The 19,447-nt window shown below is 64.6% G+C and overlaps 3 protein-coding genes across 4 annotated transcripts; 1 reads left to right on the top strand and 2 right to left on the bottom strand.

The window, feature by feature from the left end:
- Positions 1 to 120: 120 nt before the first annotated feature.
- ANKRD24 (ankyrin repeat domain 24) lies at positions 121 to 6,566 on the bottom strand. Its single transcript, XM_071451834.1, has 19 exons — positions 6,384 to 6,566; positions 5,264 to 5,394; positions 5,099 to 5,187; positions 4,767 to 4,831; positions 4,378 to 4,435; positions 4,193 to 4,263; positions 3,886 to 3,992; positions 3,617 to 3,804; positions 3,404 to 3,432; positions 3,214 to 3,306; positions 2,938 to 3,042; positions 2,781 to 2,825; positions 2,563 to 2,661; positions 2,415 to 2,487; positions 2,199 to 2,320; positions 971 to 2,119; positions 591 to 728; positions 455 to 520; positions 121 to 331 (listed from the first exon to the last, which is right to left on the bottom strand). Exons 1-19 carry the CDS (start codon positions 6,453 to 6,455, stop codon positions 254 to 256), a joined length of 2,778 nt encoding a protein of 925 aa, XP_071307935.1. The 5' UTR covers positions 6,456 to 6,566; the 3' UTR covers positions 121 to 253.
- Positions 6,567 to 8,380: 1,814 nt separating this feature from the next.
- SIRT6 (sirtuin 6) lies at positions 8,381 to 13,975 on the top strand. 2 transcript variants are annotated; one of them, XM_071451867.1, is made up of 8 exons: positions 8,381 to 8,527; positions 9,676 to 9,803; positions 10,049 to 10,231; positions 11,434 to 11,493; positions 12,194 to 12,289; positions 12,531 to 12,611; positions 12,694 to 12,817; positions 13,575 to 13,975. In XM_071451867.1, the coding sequence occupies exons 1-8, from the start codon at positions 8,462 to 8,464 to the stop codon at positions 13,863 to 13,865; spliced, it is 1,029 nt and encodes a 342-aa protein (XP_071307968.1). In that variant the 5' UTR covers positions 8,381 to 8,461; the 3' UTR covers positions 13,866 to 13,975. The 2 variants fall into 2 exon arrangements, with proteins under 2 accessions (XP_071307968.1, XP_071307969.1); XM_071451868.1 differs by lacking the exon at positions 11,434 to 11,493.
- A 652-nt stretch (positions 13,976 to 14,627) lies between these two features.
- CREB3L3 (cAMP responsive element binding protein 3 like 3) lies at positions 14,628 to 18,355 on the bottom strand. The gene is made up of 10 exons (XM_071451933.1): positions 18,340 to 18,355; positions 17,377 to 17,501; positions 17,020 to 17,275; positions 16,521 to 16,636; positions 16,177 to 16,308; positions 15,993 to 16,099; positions 15,811 to 15,879; positions 15,644 to 15,728; positions 15,298 to 15,394; positions 14,628 to 15,140 (listed from the first exon to the last, which is right to left on the bottom strand). Exons 1-10 carry the CDS (start codon positions 18,353 to 18,355, stop codon positions 14,794 to 14,796), a joined length of 1,350 nt encoding a protein of 449 aa, XP_071308034.1. The 3' UTR covers positions 14,628 to 14,793.
- Positions 18,356 to 19,447: the final 1,092 nt, after the last annotated feature.

Here is a 19,447-nt window from a genome sequence, read left to right as displayed (position 1 = left end):
GCCACCACTCCCTTCCTTCACGGTCACCTTTCCCCTCGAGGGACGGCAGGGCTGGAGATGGTGACACTGATCCCCTGCTGTCCCCAGGTCCCCACGACCCCCCAGAGAGGAGCCACCCCATTAGTGTGACTATAAATAACTTTATTGCTGCTGTGCTGGGGGTGGGCTGGGTGCCCGGACAAACAAAGGGACACACAAGGTGCTGTGACAGACCTGTCCCCCCTGTCCCTGTGCCACCCGTGCTGGCAGGGGCTCATCTGCCCTGCTCCTGCAACCGCTGCATCCTCAGGATCTGGCACAGGAGTCTCTGCACGTCCTCGTCCATGTGGCCCTGGGGTGGAGGGGACATTGGTGGGCACATTGGAGTGGGGACATCAGGGAGGCTCCGTGCATGTCCCTGGGCTGGCACCTGGCTCAGCCCCCACCCCAGTGTCCCCAGCTGTCCCCAGCTCACCTGCACAGCATAGAGCAGGTGGCTCCGGTAGAGCATCACCACCTTGCTGTGCCTCGTCTCTGTCTCCTGCAGCACAGGAAGGGGTTTGGCCACAGGGCTGGGGGCTCGGGGAGCCCTGAAGCCCCCAGTGACCCACCTCCAGCTTCTCCTCCAGCGCCCGGATCCGCGCCTGGAGCGCGGCCGTGTTGGGTGGGGATTGTGGGGGCCCCCCCGACTCGGGGAGGGCGTTCAAGGCTTCCTTCAACCTGAAAACCTCCTTGGAGAGCTCCGTGATCTGCACAGGGCACAGGGGTTACAGGTTACCCAGAGCAGCTGTGGCTGCCCCATCCCTGGCAGTGTCCCAGGCCAGGCTGGACAGGGCTGGAGCAGCCTGGGACAGTGGCAGGTGTCCTTGCCCATGGCAGGGGGTGGAATTGGATGAGCTTTAAGGTCCCTTCCAACCCAAATCCAGTGACTTCACGTGTGCAAGGCCACCATTCCCATCCGAGCAGCCCCTCATGATTTCCCGTCCCCTACCTTCCTGTCCCTGTCCCTGACCAGCCGTGCCGCATCCTCGGCCTGGCCGTGGAGCTCCCGCAGCCGCCGCGCCTCGTCCTGGGCCTGCTCCAGCTGCTTCTGCGCGGCGCCCAGCCTGTCCTCGGCCGCCTGCCGCTCGCTCTTCATGAACAGCGCCTGCCGCTGCACGCGGAACACCTCCTCGCACGTCTTCTCGTGCCGCCGCTCCAGCTCCTGCAGCCGCTGCGCCAGCGCCGCCGCCTCCGCCCGCAGCCCGGCCTCGGCCGCCTCGTGCTGCGCCCGCGGCACGGCCGCCGCCAGCTCCGCCTGCAGCCGGGCGGCCTCACGGGCCTTGGCGTCGGCCGCGGCCTCGAGCTGCGCCAGGCGCTCCCGCAGGGCCCGCGCCTGCTCCTGCAGCGCCGCCGTGCCGCGGGCGTGCTCCTCCCGGGGCACCCAGCCCTCGGCCCGCGCCCGCTGCAGCCACGCCGGGGCCGCCTCCTCGTGCTCCCGCAGCCGCTCCCGCAGCGCGCCCAGCTCGGTCTCCCTGCGCGCCAGCGCGGCCCGGAGCTCTGCCAGCTGCGCCTCGGCCTCCGCCTGCTGCCGCGCCGGCTCCGGAGCTCTGGGCGCGTCCCGCGGCCTCGCCTCCAGCTCCCGCCGCAGCGCCTCCGCCTCGGCCTCGGCGCGCCCGCAGCGCTCCAGCAGCGCTTCCTTCTCCCGCGACGCCTCCTCCACAGAGGCTCCCGGCGACGCCGCGGCCTCCGCAGCCTCCAGCCGGGCCTGCAGCTCCTTCAGCCGCCGCTCCCGCTCCTCCAGCTCGGTCTGTGCCCGCTTCAGGGCCGCCCGCGCCTCTGCCAGCTCCGCGCCTGGCTCCCGCTGGCCGGAGGGTGAGGAGGAGGACGAGGATGTCTGCACCCCCAGCTCGCCCAGCGCTGCCTTGCACTCGCCCCAGGCCCAGGCCGGCTCCTCGGCGGGACGGGGCCCCGCGGTTCCCTCCGGGCCGGGCTCCGAGGAGGGCGCGCGCTGCCCGTCCCCTCCGGGCCGCGCCGTGGCCTCCCTGCCCTGCGCCCGCAGCCGTTCCAGCTCCCGCTGCAGGGCCTGGTACTGACTGGCGGGCACCACGTCCCCCGGGGCAGGGGGGCTGCTCTCGTCCCGCTCGTAGTTCTCCAGCACCTGCCAAGAGACCGTGAGGCCACCGTGGGCCAGGGGACAAAGAACAGAGGGACAGACGGATGGACAGAGGGGGACATGCCTGGATTTTCTCCCTCAGCTCCTTGTTCTGCACGGTCAGGGACTGCACCTGCCCCTGGAGCGTGGCCAGCAGCTCCTCGGCCGAGGGGCTCAGCGTCTTCTTGGAGAGCAGCATCTCTGCTCCTGCAGGGCACAGGGACCTGGGGCTGTGCCCACCTGTGCTGCCCTACCCAGTGCCACCTCCCCAGGGTGTCATTGGGAGGCTGGCAAGACCTACCTGGGAACTCAAGTGGGTCTCCCTCCTCGTCCTGCAGCGTCTCAATGTCGTAGCTCGTGTTTTCCTTCTCATTCTGGGGGTGCAGGGTGGAGGTGACGCCCATGTCCCCAGCCCTGGGCACTGCCAGCTGTGTCCTGCCCACACCCACCTCCATCGAGGATAGGTGGCTCCGCAGAGCCTCCACCTCCTTGCCCAGCTTCTCCTTCTCCCCGTCCCGTGCCACCAGCCTCTCCTGCAGCTCCTGGATCTGCAGGGCAGGACATGGAAATAGGGTCCCTTTGGCTCCTGACAGAGTCCTGGTGGCATTCCCAGCACCAGGACCCCTTGGAGAGCTGAGGTCACCTCCAGGCTCTTCCCTGGCCTCACCTGTTTCTCCATGGAGCGCAGGGAGGCCTCATCCAGCTCTGCCCGCTGGCAGGACCCAGGGAGAGAACAGGGAGGGGTGAGTGCTGTCCCCATCTCCCCTGTCCCCTCTGCTCCCCGGGGACACAGTGGCATGTCCCCAGGACCCTGCAGCCCGTACCTCCCGTCTCTGCTTCTCCTGCTGCTCCAAGCCCCGGATCTTCTGCAGGAACTGGGCCCTCTCCTGCCGCAGCCGCACGATCTCCTCGTAGGCGTCCTGGTCCTCCTGCAGGGAGTCACAGAAAGCATTGAGTCCAACTCCTGGCACAGGAAACCCCCAAATCCCACTGTGTGCCCGAGGGGGCACTGACCCCCAATGAGGGGACCCCTCACTGAGATGTTTTGGGCTGCTCTGCACCTGCCAGGATAGGTGAGGAGATGGGGACCCATTTCTCACCTGGCTGGGGGTGCCCAGGGGAGGCAGAGGAGCCTTCCTCTTCCTCGGGGTGCTGCTCTTCTCCCTGACAGACGACTGGCTGGGCGAAGACGTCTGTGGACACCCCAGGGCAGAGGGGACGTCACACCCACAGTGCCCTCCCTCCTTCCTGAGCCAGGGGACCCTCCAGGGACGGCCACCAGCCCCTCACCTGCGACGCCTGCTCAGTTGACTCCTCTTCTGTGGGGCAGAGTGGGAGGGAAGAGAAATTGGGGAGATTTAGGGGCTCAGAGCTCAGAGCAGAGGCACCTCGGCTGGGAACAGCCCCAAACACCCAGGAAAAGAGGACACATCCCCGCAGCCTCTGCCGGTGACACCCCCCCGGTGATGGTGACAGGGAGCCCGGGGTGCCCGGCAGCCTCACCGCTGGCCCAGGAGCGGCGCTGGGCCGCCTCCTGCAGCAGGTGCTGGATGAGGGCGTTGCCCGTGGCCAGCCCGTAGTGAGCGGCATCGTGGCCGGTGGCGTCCACCACGCCCACGCGGGCACCGGCGCTCACCAGCACCTCCACGGTGTCCACGCTGCCGCTCTCGCAGGCCAGCATCAGGGCTGTCCTGGGCACGGGGAGAGCGCGGGTGAGGGGACAATGGGACAATCCCCGGGGCCACCCCGGCCCCCCAGCGCCGCAGCCCCACCTGCCCTGCAGGTCCCGGCAGTTGACGGCGGCCCCGCGGTGCAGCAGGTACCGGCACAGCTCCGAGTGGCTCATCTTGGCAGCCAGGATCAGCGGCGTGCAGCCATCCTGGGCACGGCGGGCAGGAGGGGGAGCAGAGGGGGTTCAGATCCTCCCACAGGGCAGCCTGCTCCCAATATCACCCCAGTTTCCACGTCCCACCCCAGTTTCCACGTCCCACCCCAATTTCGACGTCCCACCCCAAGCTGTGCTGCATTTCGGGACAGCCCCAGCCTGGCACAGCAGGACCAGGAGCAGAGGGACCTCACCTTGTCCTTGCTGTTCAAGGGAGCCTTGAAGTCACAGAGGATCTCGGAGCAGGAGATGCAGCCGCTGGCAGCTGCGGACAAGGACAGAGGCTGAGCACTGCCCCCATGGGGACAGGAGCAGGACAGGGCTGGCACTGCCCCCATGGGGACAGGAGCAGGACAGGGCTGGCACTGTCCCCACTCACCCGCCAGGTGCAGCGCTGTCCGGCCACTGCCATCGGCCACGTCCACGGGGCAGGAGGCCTGGGGGGAGAGCCTGGGTCACGGGAGGAGGGGGACAGAGGGACAGACTGCTCGAGTGGCTCTGTGGCACGGTGAAGGACAGGGGACTGACAGACTCTGTGGTGTGGTGAAGGAGTGGGACAGACAGACAAACCCCCTCTGGCTCCACGCTGTGGTGAAGGACAAGGGACAGACCCCTGTGGCTCCCTGGTGCCAGGCAGCAGCACATGGAGCTGGGAACTACCATGCCAAGGCACTGGTGAGGGAAGGGGGTTCAAGGACAGGGAGGACACTTTGCTGGCACAGCACCTCCCTCCCTCCCTCCCTCTGTCCCTCCTCCCTCTCCCTGTACCTGCAGCAGTTTGCTGACACACTGAGGGTGGCCGTGCTTGGAGGCCAAGTGCAGGGCAGTGTAACCTGGGAAGGGACAAACAGGTCAGAGCACAGCCAGCAGGGCTGTGCCAGAGGGGACAGCTTGGGGACAAAGAGACAGGAACAAAGCAGGATCTGCTGGAACACGGGGACAACCCCAGGAGCTCATCAGGCACTGCTTGAGCTCCTTTAGGAAACTGGGACAATTTACAGCCCCCCAGGTGTGGCCACCACCTCTGTCCCCTCAGCCTCAACACCTGGGGTTGACCAGTGGCTCTGTGTGGCAGGGGCACGTGGTGGCCGTGTCCTCACCCGAGCTGTCCTTGGTCATGGCATCCACGCCGTGGGCCAGCATTGCTTCCAGGCAATCCACGTTGCCCCGCGTGGCGGCCAGGTGGAATCTGCAGCGACACCAGGGGCTGTGGGGCTCTGTCCCCTGTCCCCAGCCGTGTCCCCAGGGCAGGGCCTGGCACTCACGCGGATTTGCCCTCTGAGTCCAGCTTGGTGGGCACCAGGCCCTTGCGGAGCAGGAGCGACGTGACCCGCCCGGCATCGTTGTAGTCCACGGCCTGCAGCAGCTTCTCGTCGTTCTTGGTCCAGTCCTGGCTCTGCAACAGAGCCCAGAGGAGGCTGTGACAGTGTCAGCTGTCCCCAGGGCGGGCAGGGCTGGGCTGGGCTGGCTGTCCTTGTCCCCAGCCCTGCTGCGCTCCATCCAGCCCTGTCCCTGAGGGTGGCTGTGTCTGTGCCCCTCTCCTGGGAGCTCACCCCCAGGTACTGAGAGTTCAGCAGAGATTGGGATGAAAATCCCCTCCAGCCCCCCCCCAGTCTGCAGCTCACAGAGCAGGGGATTTACAGACACAGCCCAGTTTAGCTGTGCCAGGCTGGGATTTGGGAGTGAGCCCAACTGCCCCGGGGTTTGCCCCTGCCACCCTGAAATCCCACAGCTAAACCCAGCCAGCACCCATGGGAGCCCCAGCCCTGATGCCATTCCCAGCCCTGCTTTGCTCCCGGAGGAGGAAGGGATGAAACCAGGGCGAGCACAGCTGGCAGCGAGAGCAGATCCCCGGGGATGCTCCAGCCTCCCGGGATAATGGGGCACAGCGCTGTGCCCCCCAAACAGGACCGCGGCTGGCTGGGATTTGCTCTCCCGGTGCTCCCGCACATCCCTGTCCCAAAGGAGCGACCCGCAGCGGGACAGGACCGGGACAGGGACTGCAAGTCCTGGGTTCACCCCGCAGCCCGTGACGACAAAGCGGCGCTGGCTGCGCTCGCGGCGGCAGGAAATGGATGTCACCTTTCGGGAGCAGCTGGCACCTGTCCCAAACCCGCCTGTGCCCAACGGGTGCCCCCCGAGCCCCTCCAGCCCAGTGGGACCAGGGACAGGGAACAAAACAGTGTCCCAGGGTTCTGGGCAAACTGGGAGGGTGGTGCCCGCTCCCCCCGCTCCTGGTCAGGCAAGGACAAAGCGGGATGGGGAGGACACGGGGGGAGCCCCGGGATGATGGGGATGGGGATGGGGGGCGCAGGTGGGGCGGGGGGGACGCGGCTCAGCCCGCAGGACGCGACCGGAGGGGAGCGGGAGGGGAGCGGGACGTACCGCGAAGGAGGCGGCGGCACAAAGGCAGATCTGCTTCATGGTGCTGAGCAGGAGGCGGCGGGAGGACGCCATGCGCCCCTGGCCCGGCCAGCACGGGCACCCCCGAGCCCGGAGCGCTCCGGCATCGCCGCCCGGGCGGGGGCCGGGGCTGCGGCACTGGGAGCCGGACCCGCCTCCTCCACCCCCGGCCCTGCCTCCTTCCCTCCCTCCTCGGCGCATCCCTGCATCCCTGCATCCCGCCACGGAGCGGGCAGCAGCTCCCACGCAGGGCTCCGCACCCAAACTGGTCCCAGTTAAAGCGGGAGAGGTGATGGGGGGAGCAGCTGTCCCACGTCGTGCTCAAAAGCACCCCCAAAGCAGGGCTGAGCATCCTCCTGGCCCCCGAGGAGGGGGACCTGGGACCCCCTCCTACCCTGGGGCCAAGGGAAGGGTAAATTCGCCCTTCCTGCACCTCATGGCCCCCCCAAACACCCCTCAGAGAGGAACCCCAAAACGCAGCGGGGCCCCAGGCACTGCCCAGGAGTCCCAGTGGCAGCAGGACCTCGGGAGCCTCTCAGGACAGTGTGGGGAAACTGAGGCACGGAGCACCCCGAGCAGGATGGTCCCCCCCAGACTCCAGGTGAGGGGCTTCAAGCTGTGTCCCCATGTCCCCAGCTGTGTCCCTCCCAGTGCACTGGGGACAGCGCTGTCCCCCTCTGCCCTCTGCGGCCCCGTGCCAGGCTGCTGCTGAATAATTGAGGAGCATCGACAGGCTGGTTCCAGAGGCTGTGGCAGCTGGCAAAGCGCACTTGTCCCCAGGAAGGGGACAGGGAGGGGACCTGGCACCCGCTTCCCTGTCCTTTGCTCTGCCCCACTCCCAGCGATGGCTCTGGGAGCACCGGGGGTGCACTGGGGGCTCGATCCCACCGGCCAGGGTGGCAGTGCCAACATCCGTGGGGCTGCTGTCCCCGTTGTGAGTGACCACCCCACGTCCCTGTGACACTGGGGGCACGCTGGGGGAAATCCCCAGGTCCTCATGTGCCAGTGAACATCCCAGGGCAGGTGCCCGTGTCCCCATGGACATGCTGGGGCAGGTCACTGTGTCCCCATGTCCCCAGGGATGGCACTCACGTCTCCCTTCTTGAACCTGGCCTTCAGGCTCTTCATGGTGGCTCAGCCTCAGCCCTGCAGCACCTGCTCGGGGGGATGATGGCCACGCTCCAGGAGGGTCTGTCCCTGCCTGGGGACAGCCCAGCGCCCCCGATCCCGGTCCCGCCGCTCCCCAGCCCGTCCTGGTGCTCCCAGCGCAGCGCCCGCAGCCGGAACCGGAGCCGGGGATTGTGTTACGGCCGCGGCTGCGGTTACAGCCCCGGGCAGCCGGGGGGGCCGGCCCGGGCTGTGTTTGGGGACAGGGGACACGGCTGGGGGTGCTGGGGGTGCCTGGGGCGGGCTGGACCCTGAGGTTGGCGCCCCTTGCCCATCCCAAACGCCCCCTGTCCTTGGTGGCACCTCTTGTCCTGACCTGACCTCCCCCCTGGCTCTGCCAGCACCTCCTGCTCTTGTCAGCATCCCCTGCTCGTCCCTGGCACCGTTGTCCTTCCCTGGCATCCCCTGCTCGTCCCTGGCACCCTTGTCCATCCCTGGCACCCCCTGCTCATCCCTATTTCCCCCTGGGCCGGGGCACTGCACAGTGTCCGGGCAGTGTCGGGAGTAATGGTTCAGGGTAATGGCAGCGTCCAGGGAGTGTCGGGGCAATGTCGGGACAGTGTCAGGCTCAGGGTGAGGGCAGTGTTGAGGGGCTGTCGGGACAAAGTGAGGGCAGTGTCCGGGCAGTGTCCGGGCAGTGTCGGGGCAGTGTCGGGGCAGTGTTCGGATACTCTCAGGCTCAGGACAGCGCCGGGGCAGTGCCGGGGCGCTGTCAGGGCAGTGTCGGGGCCACTGCCAGGCTCAGGGCACTGCCGAGACGCTGCCGGGGCGCTGTCGGGACGAACTGAGGGCAGCCCCGCCTTGCCCGGCTCCAAGATGGCGGCGGCGGCCCCGGGGCGTGTCCCGCGGCCCCGGCCCCGCCCGGCTCTTCCGGCCGCGCCGCGGCCGCGCCGATGGCGGTGAATTACGCGGCCGGGCTGTCCCCGTACTCGGACAAGGGCAAGTGCGGCCTCCCCGAGGTGAGCGCGGCACGGCCGGTGAACCCCCGCCCGCCCGGGGCAGCCTCTGCCCGCCCGCGGCGTCCCCCGCCCGCCCGGGCCTCCCGCGGGCCCTGCGCGGCCCGGCGCGTTCCCATGGCAACCGCGGCCTCGGCCCCGCACCGGGGAGGCACCGGGGAGGCACCGGGCCCTTGGTGTGTCCCCAGCACATCCCGCGGCTCCCTCCCCGTCCCCCTTCCGTGGCTGCCTGTCCCCGGACACCCCGTGGCTCCCTCGACCCCCTCATGTCCCCCCCAGGCCGCCCCCAGCTCCCTCCTCGTCACCCCCCATGTCCCCCTCCGTGGTCTCCCTGAGCCCACACGGCGGATCCCCCCCATGGCTCTGTCCGTGTCCCCCCTGAGCCCCAGCGGTTCTTGGGAAGCTTAAAACGGGGTTTGGGGGGAGCCGCAGGGACATTGAGGAGCCTGTCCTGAGCCGAGGGGATGGTGAGGGGACGGGGACACACAGGGTCCTGTCCTCGTCCCTGTCCCCAGGAGACGGGGCTGGAGAAGCATCTCAGGAATTAAATCTCATGCCCAAACCAGTGTCCAGTGTCCCCACCTCCATGGCTCCCATGTCCCTCGCTGTCCCTCGGCTCTGCCCTGTCCCCAGAGCTGGTGGCACTGCTGGTGACAGCTGGGGCTCAGCACGCGTGGGGTGGCCCCGGGTCGCTCCTGGAGCCCAGCCTGGGCCAGCTGCCTGTCAGAGCAGCAAACTCCCTGTTGGTGTTGGGTGTTCCCAGCCCTGTCCCTGCATGGAGATGCTCCAGACAACACGGAGTCTCTGCCATTAAATGTTTCTGCCATTAAGGAAGGCGAAATTCTTCATGGATAAGGAAGAATTGTGGGTTACTGGGGCTCTGGAATCATGGAATTCCAGAATGGTTTGGGTTGAAGGGACCTGAAGGATCATTCAGCCCCACCTCTGCCATGGCAGGGACACCTTCCACTGTCCCAGGCTGCTCCAAGCCCTGTCCAGCCTGGCCTTGGACATTCCAGGGATCCAGGGGCAGCCCCAGCTGCTCTGGGAAATCCATCCCAGGGCCTCCCCACTCTCACAGGGAAGGATTCCTTCCCATATAATCCATGCCCACATCTCTCCATCCCTCGCTGGGTTTTGTCTTTTCCCAGATTTTTGACCCTCCGGAGGAGCTGGAGCGGAAGGTGCGGGAGCTGGCAGAGCTGATCCGCAGCTCCTCCCATGTGGTGTTCCACACGGGGGCAGGGATCAGCACGGCCTCGGGCATCCCTGACTTCAGGTAAGTCCAGGGCTGGGAGGGTGGCACCCCCTCCATCTTCCTTGGTGGAGGGCTCTGATTTAACCCAGACCTGCCCCATCCCTGCTGTCCATCCTGGATCCAGCTGCAAACACCAGCACATCCCAGCTGTTGCCACAGAGTCCCCACATTGTTTGTATCAACCCTCAGAACCCTGCTGATCCACAAGCTCTGCTCCCAAGGATGGGGCACCTGGAGCCTGAGCTCTCCCTTCCTGCTCTTTCCAGGGGCCCCAATGGTGTCTGGACTATGGAAGAGAAAGGGCTCTCCCCAAAATTCGACACCACCTTCGAGAATGCCAGGCCCTCCAAGACTCACATGGCGCTGCTGGGGCTGCAGAGGGTGGGAATCCTGAAATTCCTGGTCAGCCAGAACGTGGACGGCCTGCACGTGCGCTCGGGATTCCCACGGTACTTCCCAGCCCCACACAGAGGGAATTCCCAGGGAATCCCTGCCCTGTCTGATACCAGGAGGGGAGGCTGGAAGGGGATAAACCAGCTGGAATTTAGAGGGAAGAGGTTCTGGTTCTGAGGCAGAGGGTCATGGAATGAATTGGTTGTTGCTGTCTAGAAATGCTTCCAGGCGCTGTTTGTGCACAGGAAAAACAGATTATGGAATAATGGAATCCCAGAATGGTTTGGGTTGGGAGGGACCTTAAAGCTTATCTCATTCCACTGTGCAGGTGTCTGTGCAGGGCCAGGGTTTGAATTCAGTGTGATCCCTGTGGATCCCTTCCAGCTCAGGATATTCTGTGATCCCTGGGAACTGTCAGGGATGGGGTTTGGAGCAGCCTGGGACAGAGGGAAGTGTCCCTGCCCATGGCAGGGGGGGTTGATCTTTTCAGGTCCTTTCCAACCCAACCCATTCTGTGATCCTGTGACTCAAGATGTGACTGAGGAGCATCCGTGTGTCTTTGGAGCAGGTGCCTCTCACAAACACCTTCAGCCAGAGCTGCCTCCAGGGCTTTTCTTGTCATTACAAGCCCCAAGTGCTGGGTCCTGCTCCCAGCCCCGTGTTTGTGTGTTTAATCTAAACAGCCATGGGAAAAGCAGCAGGGAATGATGACAGAATTCCATGGTGCTCCCACAGCCCGCAGCCACTGGCTCCCGTTCAGTTCAGCCCAGCTCTGCCTCCCAAATGAAGCCTGTGCTTGAGTAAGCTGAACTGGGGCCAAACTGGGGGAAATCAAGTCAGTCCTGTCTCAGGCAGCCTGGAGGAAGTTCCCAGTGAGCGTGGGGCTCTGAGGAAAACAGGGCCGTGTTTTCCTCTGGCTTCTGCTCTGAGCCTGAAGGGAATTTTAGGAAAAACAGGTGTCAGAGGGCTGGAACAGCACAGGGACAGACAGGAATGTTGGGTGCTGGAAAAGCAAAGATCTGGATGCTCCCAGGAGCAGAGATTTGAGTGGATCAGGAGCTGCAATCAGTGCTGCAGATGGAAACATTAAAATTAAAAGGCCAGGATCTGCTGTCCCTTCCTAAGTCCCTTTTGGGGGATGAACCCAGCACCTGGCAGGGCTGGAATGCAGAGAAGCCCTTGAGGTTCCTGGGGAGGAGGTGGGGTCCCCCCAGGGCTCCCCACCCTTCCCCAGCTCACCTGTGCCTTTCTCCCACAGGGATAAGTTGGCCGAGCTCCACGGGAACATGTTTGTGGAAGAGTGTGTGAAATGTGGGAAGTACGTGAGCCCTGGGGGAAACTGGGCTGGGATCCCCATCCCAGGGAGAAACTGGGCTGGGGTTCCCATCCTGGGGGAAACTGGGCTGGGGTTCCCATCCCAGGGAGAAACTGGGCTGGGGTTCCCATCCTGGGCTGAGCTGGGCTGGGGTTCCCATCCTGGGGGAAACTGGGCTGGGGTTCCCATCACAGGGGGAAACTGGGCTGGGATCTCCATCCTGGGGGAAGCTGGGCTGGGGTTCCCATCCTGGGGGGAACTGGGCTGGGGTTCCCATCCTGGGCTGAGCTGGGCTGGGGTTCCCATCCCAGGGGAAACTGGGCTGGGGTTCCCATCCCGGGGGAAACTGGGCTGGGATCTCCATCCTGGGGGGAACTGGGCTGGGGTTCCCATCCCAGGCTGGGGTTCCCATGCCAGGCCGGGGTTCCCAGGCCAGGCTGGGGTTCCAGGCCAGGCTGGGGTTCCCATCCCAGGCTGGGTTTCCATGCCAGGCTGGGGTTCCAGGCCAGGCTGGGGTTTCCATCCCAGGCTGGGTTTCCATGCCAGGCTGGGGTTGCAGGCCAGGCTGGGGTTCCAGGCCAGGCTGGGGTTCCTATGCCAGGCTGGGGTTCCATGCCAGGCTGGGGTTCCCAGGCCAGGCTGGGGTTCCAGGCCAGGCTGAGCTGGCCTCTCCAGCCCCTCCCGAGCAGCTCTGTCCCCACAGGCAGTACGTGCGCGACGCCGTCGTGGGCAGCATGGGGCTCAAGCCCACGGGACGCCTCTGCAGCGTCACCAAGGCCCGGGGGCTGCGGGCCTGCAGGTAGGGGGGTCCCTCCTGGGATGTGGGAGTGGGGCATGACCCCACAAATTGCCCCTCAGATTTGGGAGAAGCAAGGCCAAGGTGCAGGAGGATCTCTCTGGGTGCTCTCCATCCCTTCATAGTGTGGGGACAGGGAGGGTGGGACAGGCTCTGGTCATTGTCCCCTTTGCCCAGGGCAGCTCTGCTGCCTGGTCTCCTACCTTTTCCAGGGAAAACCATGGTCCCTGTGTGTGTTTTCCAGAGGGAAGTTACGAGACACTATTCTGGATTGGGAAGATTCCCTGCCCGACCGTGACCTGACGCTGGCAGATGAAGCCTGCAGGTACTGACACGCTGCTCAGGAGGGGAACAGTCCCTTCCCACCCCTCCATGCCCTGGTTCTGGATTTCTCCTCCTCCCTGCAGGAAAGCCGATCTCTCTGTCACCCTGGGGACCTCTCTGCAGATCAAACCCAGCGGGAACCTCCCGTTGATCACCAAGAAGAGAGGAGGGAAGTTGGTCATTGTCAACCTCCAAGCAACCAAACACGTGAGTGAGCTTCCTACAGCGCTGCACTGCTCCTTTCCCCTCCTGTCCCCTGTTCCAGGCCCATCCCAAGTTTGTCCCTGCACGTTGTCCCCTCCCAGGTGGCCTCTCTTAGCAGGCAAACAGGCTGGGAGTCCTGGGTTGGAGGGTTTAACCTGCAACTCCTGCTAAACACGTAGAGATGGCAGGTAAATATTAGAATCATGGAAAGGGCTGGGTTGGAAGGAACCTTAAAGCTCATCCTGTTCCCTCTCCCATGGGTAGGGACACCTTCCACTATCCCAGGCTGCTCCAAGCCCTGTCCAACCTTATCCAAGTAAGTCTTAGGAGCAGAGTAAAAGCTCAGCCTGGAGGCTGCTGTGTCCTCTTGGGGTTTACAGCCCGATGGAAGGGCCACACACACAGAACCTGTGGAGGACATGTTCAGTTCCTGCTCAGATGTTGGTGCCCCAATCATCCAAAGTCTTTAATACCCAGACCTGGGGGTTCCCGGGATGTCACCAGAGCTCCCTTGTGCCTGTCACACTCTGTCCCTGCTCTGTCCCTGTGTCCCCATCCCCAGGGCGTGACTCAGCCCACACCCCTGCAGAGCCCTGGGGCCAGCTCATGTCCCACTGGGAATGACACATGGGGGACATGGCTGTGTCCCTGTGAGGAGCCGTTTGTCCCCTGAGCCATGTCCCTGTTTGTCACTGTTTGTCCCCTGAGCCGTGTCCCTGTTTGTCACCGTTTGTCCCCTGAGCCATGTCCCCCTGTCCAGGACCGCCAGGCCGACCTGCGCATCCACGGCTACGTGGATGAGGTGATGACCAAGCTGATGAAGCACCTGGGGCTGGAGGTGCCCGAGTGGACGGGGCCGGTGGTGGTGGAGAGCGCCGAGCTGGCCAAGGGCGAGCAGGAGCAGCTGCAGGGGCGGCTGAAGGAGGAGCCCCCCCTGGGCCAGCACAACGGCACCGCAGCGCCCCCGGAGCGCCTCAAGCAGGAGTGTCCCGGCCCTGACACGGGGCCAACACCAGTGAAGAAGATGAAGGTGGAGCCTCTCCTCACCTGACCTGGACTGTCCCTGTCTCACCTGGGCTGCTTTTCCTACGACCGACTTTTTTTTATACCCTTAAATATTGTCCCTTTTTTTATGTCAGTATTAAACATACTTGAATTGTGGCTGGCGGAGCAGCTGCACCCATGGGCCTGAGGAGGGCCTTGCATAGAGATGTTCTTCCCTGTGAAGGTGGTGAGGCCCTGGAATGGAATTCCCAGAGAAGCTGTGGCTGCCCCTGGATCCCTGGAGCAGCCTGGGACAGTGGAAGGTGTCCCTGCCCATGGCAGGGGTGGCACTGGAAGAGCTTTAAGATCCCTTCCAACCCAAACCATTCCATGACTCTGTAATTCCATGTCACTTGGTCATGGAAGGGGACTGGTGCTGGCTGGATCCCAGCCGGACTCAGGGCTGGGAGCTGTGGGAGGGTGCCCTGGCCCCAGCTCCAGGCTGGGCATGGCTGTGTGTCCCCCCACATTTCTGGGTCCCTCATGGCAGCTGGGCTTGAGGTCCCCCTGGCCCAGGGCTCCTTGAAACCTTGTGGATCACCCCCTCTTACACTACAGCAGGTGGATTTTTTCCAAAATATCTTATATTTAGAGATGAAAATAAAATTCTAAAACCAAAAAACAAAACCAAGAGCAAAACCAACCAGTTGCACCATCAGCAGCCAACCAGGCCGGGGCCCCTCCTGCTTCCTCAGCCCCATCCTGAGTGACCTCAGGTCCTTTCCACAACTCCCACTGTGCCAGGGGGACAGGAGCAGCCCCTTTCCTCCAGTGAGGCCAGTGGGAACCGGTCTCCTCTTCCCAGTTCACAGAATCCAAGCAAAGCCAAGCAGGTCCAGCATCCAGAGGCAGATCCCAGAGGGGACCCCCGAGGGCGTGTCCTGTAGGTGACGAGGTGCTGGCACCCCGTGGCACCCCCGTGCTCCCTGCTCTGCCTAAAGCTCCTCCGCCGGCTCCAGCACCACGGGCCGGCTGTGCCCGGGCTCGGACCACGCCAGGGATGCCAGCCCCGGGTGTGGCACGGAGCCATCCCCTGGCACAGCCTCGGCCTGCTCCCTGTGCTCATGGCTCAGCCCCTCGGAGCCCGATGCCCGTGTGTGGTTCTGGAGGGACCCTTTGGCCGGGAGTGCTGGGAATGTGTCCTGGAAAGCCTCGTGCGGGGTCCCGGGGGTCTCGTGCAGGGGCTCCGACCACAGCGGCTCCGGGGGCTTCTCCTCCCCGGCCTGGGGCTGGGTGTGAACCACGCGGGAGGCGGCGGCGTTGTGCAGGGACCTGGAGAAAACTGAGCCCCACGGAGGGTCAGGGCCTGGGCCGGGGCCAGGAGGGTCTGGCACAGCTTTGGCTCAGCCCAGCACAGCCCCAGCTCAGCCCCAGCTCAGCCCAGCACAGCCCTGGCACAGCCCAGCACAGCCCCAGCTCAGCCCCAGCTCAGCCCTCACCTCGCACGGGCCTGAAGTCGCCGTTTGCCTCAGCCTTGCTGGGGGCGAAGGGGCTGATGGAGGGGAAGACAATGAGGGTGAAGGAGAGCAGCAGGACCTGGGGACAGAGGGGACATCACTGAGCACAGCAGGGGAGAGGAACCGGGAGCTGGGCCACAGCTGGTGGCAGACCCAGGAGTGCATCTATTCTTCCATCCCTCCCTTCTGGTTCATGTCCTACCAGTGCACCTCCATCCATCCATCCATCCATCCATCCATCCATCCATCCATCCATCCATCCATCCATCCATCCATCCATCCCTCCCAGCCCATCTCCAGGCTCCCAGGCTTTGGAGGCCCCACGCACCGCCAGGCAGGTCCCTGTCTGTGCTGCCTTGTTGCTGGACTGAACCACCATGGCCTGGAGCTTCTTCAGCTGCTCCAGGAGGGATCTGGGAACAGGGAGAGCCCATGAGCCTCCACGCCAACATTTCCCACCCCACCTTGTCCCCATCCCGCCCTGGGAGCACCTACGAGTTCTCCTTCTCCAGGTGCAGGACCTTCCTCTGCAGCTCCTGGTTCTGAGCCGTGCACGCCGACATCCTGGGACAGGGAGAGCAGCAGGGGCTCAGGGGACAGGGCCGGCAAGGAGCAGAGTGCCCGGGGTGCCACCCTGGGGGTGTCACCGTGCCCAGGTGAGGGGCTGGGCTCTGTACCTGCTCTCCAGCCCATCGATGTATTCCTTCTTCTTCTTGCGGCTCTCCTGGGCCGACTGCTTGTTCCGGATCTTCCTCCGGATCTTCTTCAGCACCCGCTCCTCGTACTGGGGGAGACACGGGGGGTCAGGGCCACCAGGGCTGGGTGTCCCCCTCCACACCTCCCAGGTGTCCTGGCACCCACCTTGGTGAGGGGCAGCTGCGTGGGCAGGGTCACCCCCTCCTTCAACAGCAGCTTCTTCTCGTCCTCTGTCAGCACCAGCTCCTGGAAGTGGCCCTGGCTCGGCCGGAGCAGGGAGCCAGGAGCCTGTGGCTGCTGTAGGGACGCGGAATGGTGACACCTTGGGACACCTCCCACCTGGCCCTAGGGACCCTGGCTGGGACCATGGGCCAGGAAGGGACAGGGATCATAGACAAGGGCCAGGAAGGGAAGGGAACAAGTGTGGGGATGGGGAGGGGATGATCAGGGTGCAGGAAGGGACAGGGCTGGGGACAGGGAGTGTTGGGGACACAGGGACAGGGACTCACATTGTCAGAGCTGCCTGAGAGCAGCAGGTCCTTGACGGTGAGGGCACAGGATGAAGGCGGGGGGACCACGGGCACTTCCTGGCTCTCCTCCAGGAAGAACCCAGGGTGCCACATGTCTGGGTGAGTGCAGAGCAGGGCTGTCAACAGTGCTGTGTCCCCACTGTCCCCACTGTCCCCACTGCAGGACCCTCCCCTGCCATGGCCCCAGAACCAGGGTGACTTGCTGCCCAGTCCAGTGCCCCTGACTCTGTCCCCCCAAATTGTCCCTCTGGTCCTGCCCTAGTGCCCCCCACCATCAGTCTGCCCGGTTCACCCCAGTTCCCACTCTCTCCACACTGTCCCTATCTCCTCCCTAGCCCACCAGACCTCCCAGTTCTTCCCAGTTTCCCCCAGCCCCCTTAATGTCCTCACAGTCCCCCGCTCCCCCACCATTCTCATCTCCCCAGTGTCCCCAGTCCCTCCAGTGCCCCCAGCCCGGTCCTTTCCCAGCATGGCTCACCCAGGTCAATGGAGACCTCGGGCTGCAGGACCCCCGACCCTGCTGGGAGGGGCTGGGCCTGGCAGGGGTCGGTGTAGGGGTACAGGACCTCTCGGGGACCCCCGTCACAGCTCCGGGGGGGGCTGTCGTGCTGGTCAGAGGGGGGGTCCTCGGACACCCCGCTGTCACTGGTGGCCGGGGACCAGCTGGGCGAGTCTGACACCGAGTCCCCGGAGCCCAGGACGGAGCTCAGGAAGTCGTTGCTGTCCGGGGCCCGCTGTGGGGACAGGGCACTGTCACCGGGAGCCCCGGGGTGTGACATCCCAGGGCTGTCACCCAGCAGGGCCGAGCTGGGGCGGGCTCCGGCCCGGGGCTCACCCTGTCCTGGGGCCAGGCTCCCGGCGGCGTCCCCAGCTCCACCTCGCGCAGGATCCCATCCTGGACGTCGAAGAGGAGATCCAGCAGGTCCAGGCTCTCGAGGCTGCCCACGCTGGAGGCCATGGCTGCGGGATGGCAGGGTCACTGCCCAGCCCAGGCCCCGTGGTACCCCCCAGAGCCACCCCCACACCAGCTGCACGGTCCCAGGGACACCCGGGGTCATGGGGCAGCTGGGAGGGGGCAGGGGAACGTTGGGATTCACCTGGAAAAGCCCTACAGGTGTGGGACAGGATGTGGGGGCTCCAGGCATGGCAGTGCCCCTCCCTCCACCCAGCAGCTGAAGTTCCCAAATCCTCCAGTTTTCCACCCAGAGCTGCCCAGCCCAGGGGTTCCCTCCTGGAGGTGCTGGAAGGGCTGGTTAATCATTCTGGCAAGTGGAGGGGAGGCGACTGTGGCCACCGGTCACCCCAGGGAGGGGACTCAGCCCCAGGGAGGGGACTCAGTCCCTCACTGCTACCCCAGGCACTGCTCAAGACCCTGGCCTCAGAGCCATAGGCCAGCTGACCACTAACCCAACTGGCCAATCAGCCAACTGGCATCCCAGCTACCCGAGCAGCTGACCCACTGACCAACTGGTTGACCAGTCAGTCAATGAACTGATCAAGAGACAGATCAAATGGTCAACCTGTTGGCCAAATGACCAATGGATGGACTGCCCCAACAACCAGCCCACTGACCAATGGACTGACCAGTCAACTCTCTGCCTGATTGACCAACCAACCAACCAACCAACCAACCAACACACCACCCACCCAACTGACTCAAATGCCCTCCAAGCCAGATGGGGACAGTTGTCATTACTTGACATTTGTCTGGCCAAGGTGGACACGGTGGCCCTTCACCCTCAATCCTCTCAGAGAAGGCCCCATGGGATCTCGTTGAGCGGTGGCAGCCAGGACATACCTGAGAGAGATGCCATAGATTGTCCTCTCAGCCCTCTCTGAGCACAAGGAGCGCAGTGGACAACAAGCTCGGCCTTCACCCTCCTCCTCTTCCTCCTCCTTTATGATTCCCTGGCCCAAATGGCAAAGTTTAAACTTCAACTGCACAGAAATAATATCCTAGATTGCAAAATGTCCCAGCCCTGATTGGGGCCATCAGAGTGAGATGGCAGGGCCGCCCCGGGGCTGGACCCGTAACTCATTAGCCAAATGTTTTTGTGCTCTTCTGCCAAGCGGGGCAGGAGGGGCCAGGGCTGCCGGGCGAAGTCCAGGTGCTATAATTGTCCATGAACCTTCACCCACTTTTGGGGACAGTTTCCCTTTTTCAGACGTCTCGGCATTAATCACATTCGATGACTGCTGAGCGCAATATCCAGGGATGTTTGCTTGGGCTCTACCACTTGTGGATTATCCAAAACCACCTCAGTGCCCGGTGGTTCTCCCTGGAGAGAGACCATTGACAAGGGATGGAGGGACAGGACACGGAGAATGGCTTTCCAGGGACAGAGGGCAGGGATGGATGGGATTTTGGGAAGGAATTCCTGGCTGTGAGGGTGGGCAGGCCCTGGCACAGGGTGCCCAGAGCAGCTGTGGCTGCCCCTGGATCCCTGGCAGTGCCCAAGGCCAGGCTGGACACAGGGGCTGGGAGCAGCCAGGGACAGTGGGAGGTGTCCCTGCCATGGCAGGGGTGGCACTGGATATGTGTAAAATCCATCCCAACCCAGCCCATCCTGGGATTCCATGAGTCCCTCATGGCTGTCTCGGGTTCACACGCTGCGCCAAACCCTCACCCCCCTACACTGAGGGGCACCAGCCCAACTGCAGCACCTGCGTGCCCTCAGTGAATGCCACCCGGGGCACAGGGAGGGGACAGAGATGACTAAGGCTCCGTGTGGCCCAGGCGTGGCGCGGGGACAAGGCCACGGCCCCTTATCGGCCGCCCCACGGCCTCTGCCCGGGCAGGCGGCGGCTGCTCCCCACTTTATGGCCCCGCCGGGACCGGGCAAAGGGCGCCCGCCCGGTGCCGCCACCCGGGGTCGTTCGGGGCCCCTCCTCAGGGGCCTCGGGGG

Source organism: Agelaius tricolor, unplaced genomic scaffold (assembly GCF_023055355.1).
Source record: "Agelaius tricolor isolate 1412-34295 unplaced genomic scaffold, bAgeTri1.0.p SCAF_33, whole genome shotgun sequence".
Lineage (NCBI taxonomy): Eukaryota > Metazoa > Chordata > Aves > Passeriformes > Icteridae > Agelaius > Agelaius tricolor.
This window is presented reverse-complemented; position numbering and strand designations above follow the sequence as displayed.

Coding starts and splice junctions, on each gene's coding strand:
- ANKRD24 (XM_071451834.1), bottom strand. CDS start 6,455: ATGGCGTCCTCCCGCCGCCTCCTGCTCAGCACCATGAAGCAGATCTGC. Junction 5,188..5,263: donor GACTCAGAGGGCAAATCCGC/GTGAGTGCCAGG, acceptor GTGTCGCTGCAG/ATTCCACCTGGCCGCCACGC. Junction 4,436..4,766: donor GTGTCAGCAAACTGCTGCAG/GTACAGGGAGAG, acceptor CTCTCCCCCCAG/GCCTCCTGCCCCGTGGACGT.
- SIRT6 (XM_071451867.1), top strand. CDS start 8,462: ATGGCGGTGAATTACGCGGCCGGGCTGTCCCCGTACTCGGACAAGGGC. Junction 8,528..9,675: donor GCAAGTGCGGCCTCCCCGAG/GTGAGCGCGGCA, acceptor GTCTTTTCCCAG/ATTTTTGACCCTCCGGAGGA. Junction 11,494..12,193: donor GAGTGTGTGAAATGTGGGAA/GTACGTGAGCCC, acceptor CTGTCCCCACAG/GCAGTACGTGCGCGACGCCG.
- CREB3L3 (XM_071451933.1), bottom strand. Junction 16,637..17,019: donor CGAGGTCTCCATTGACCTGG/GTGAGCCATGCT, acceptor GCACTCACCCAG/ACATGTGGCACCCTGGGTTC. Junction 16,100..16,176: donor CGCAGCTGCCCCTCACCAAG/GTGGGTGCCAGG, acceptor TGTCTCCCCCAG/TACGAGGAGCGGGTGCTGAA.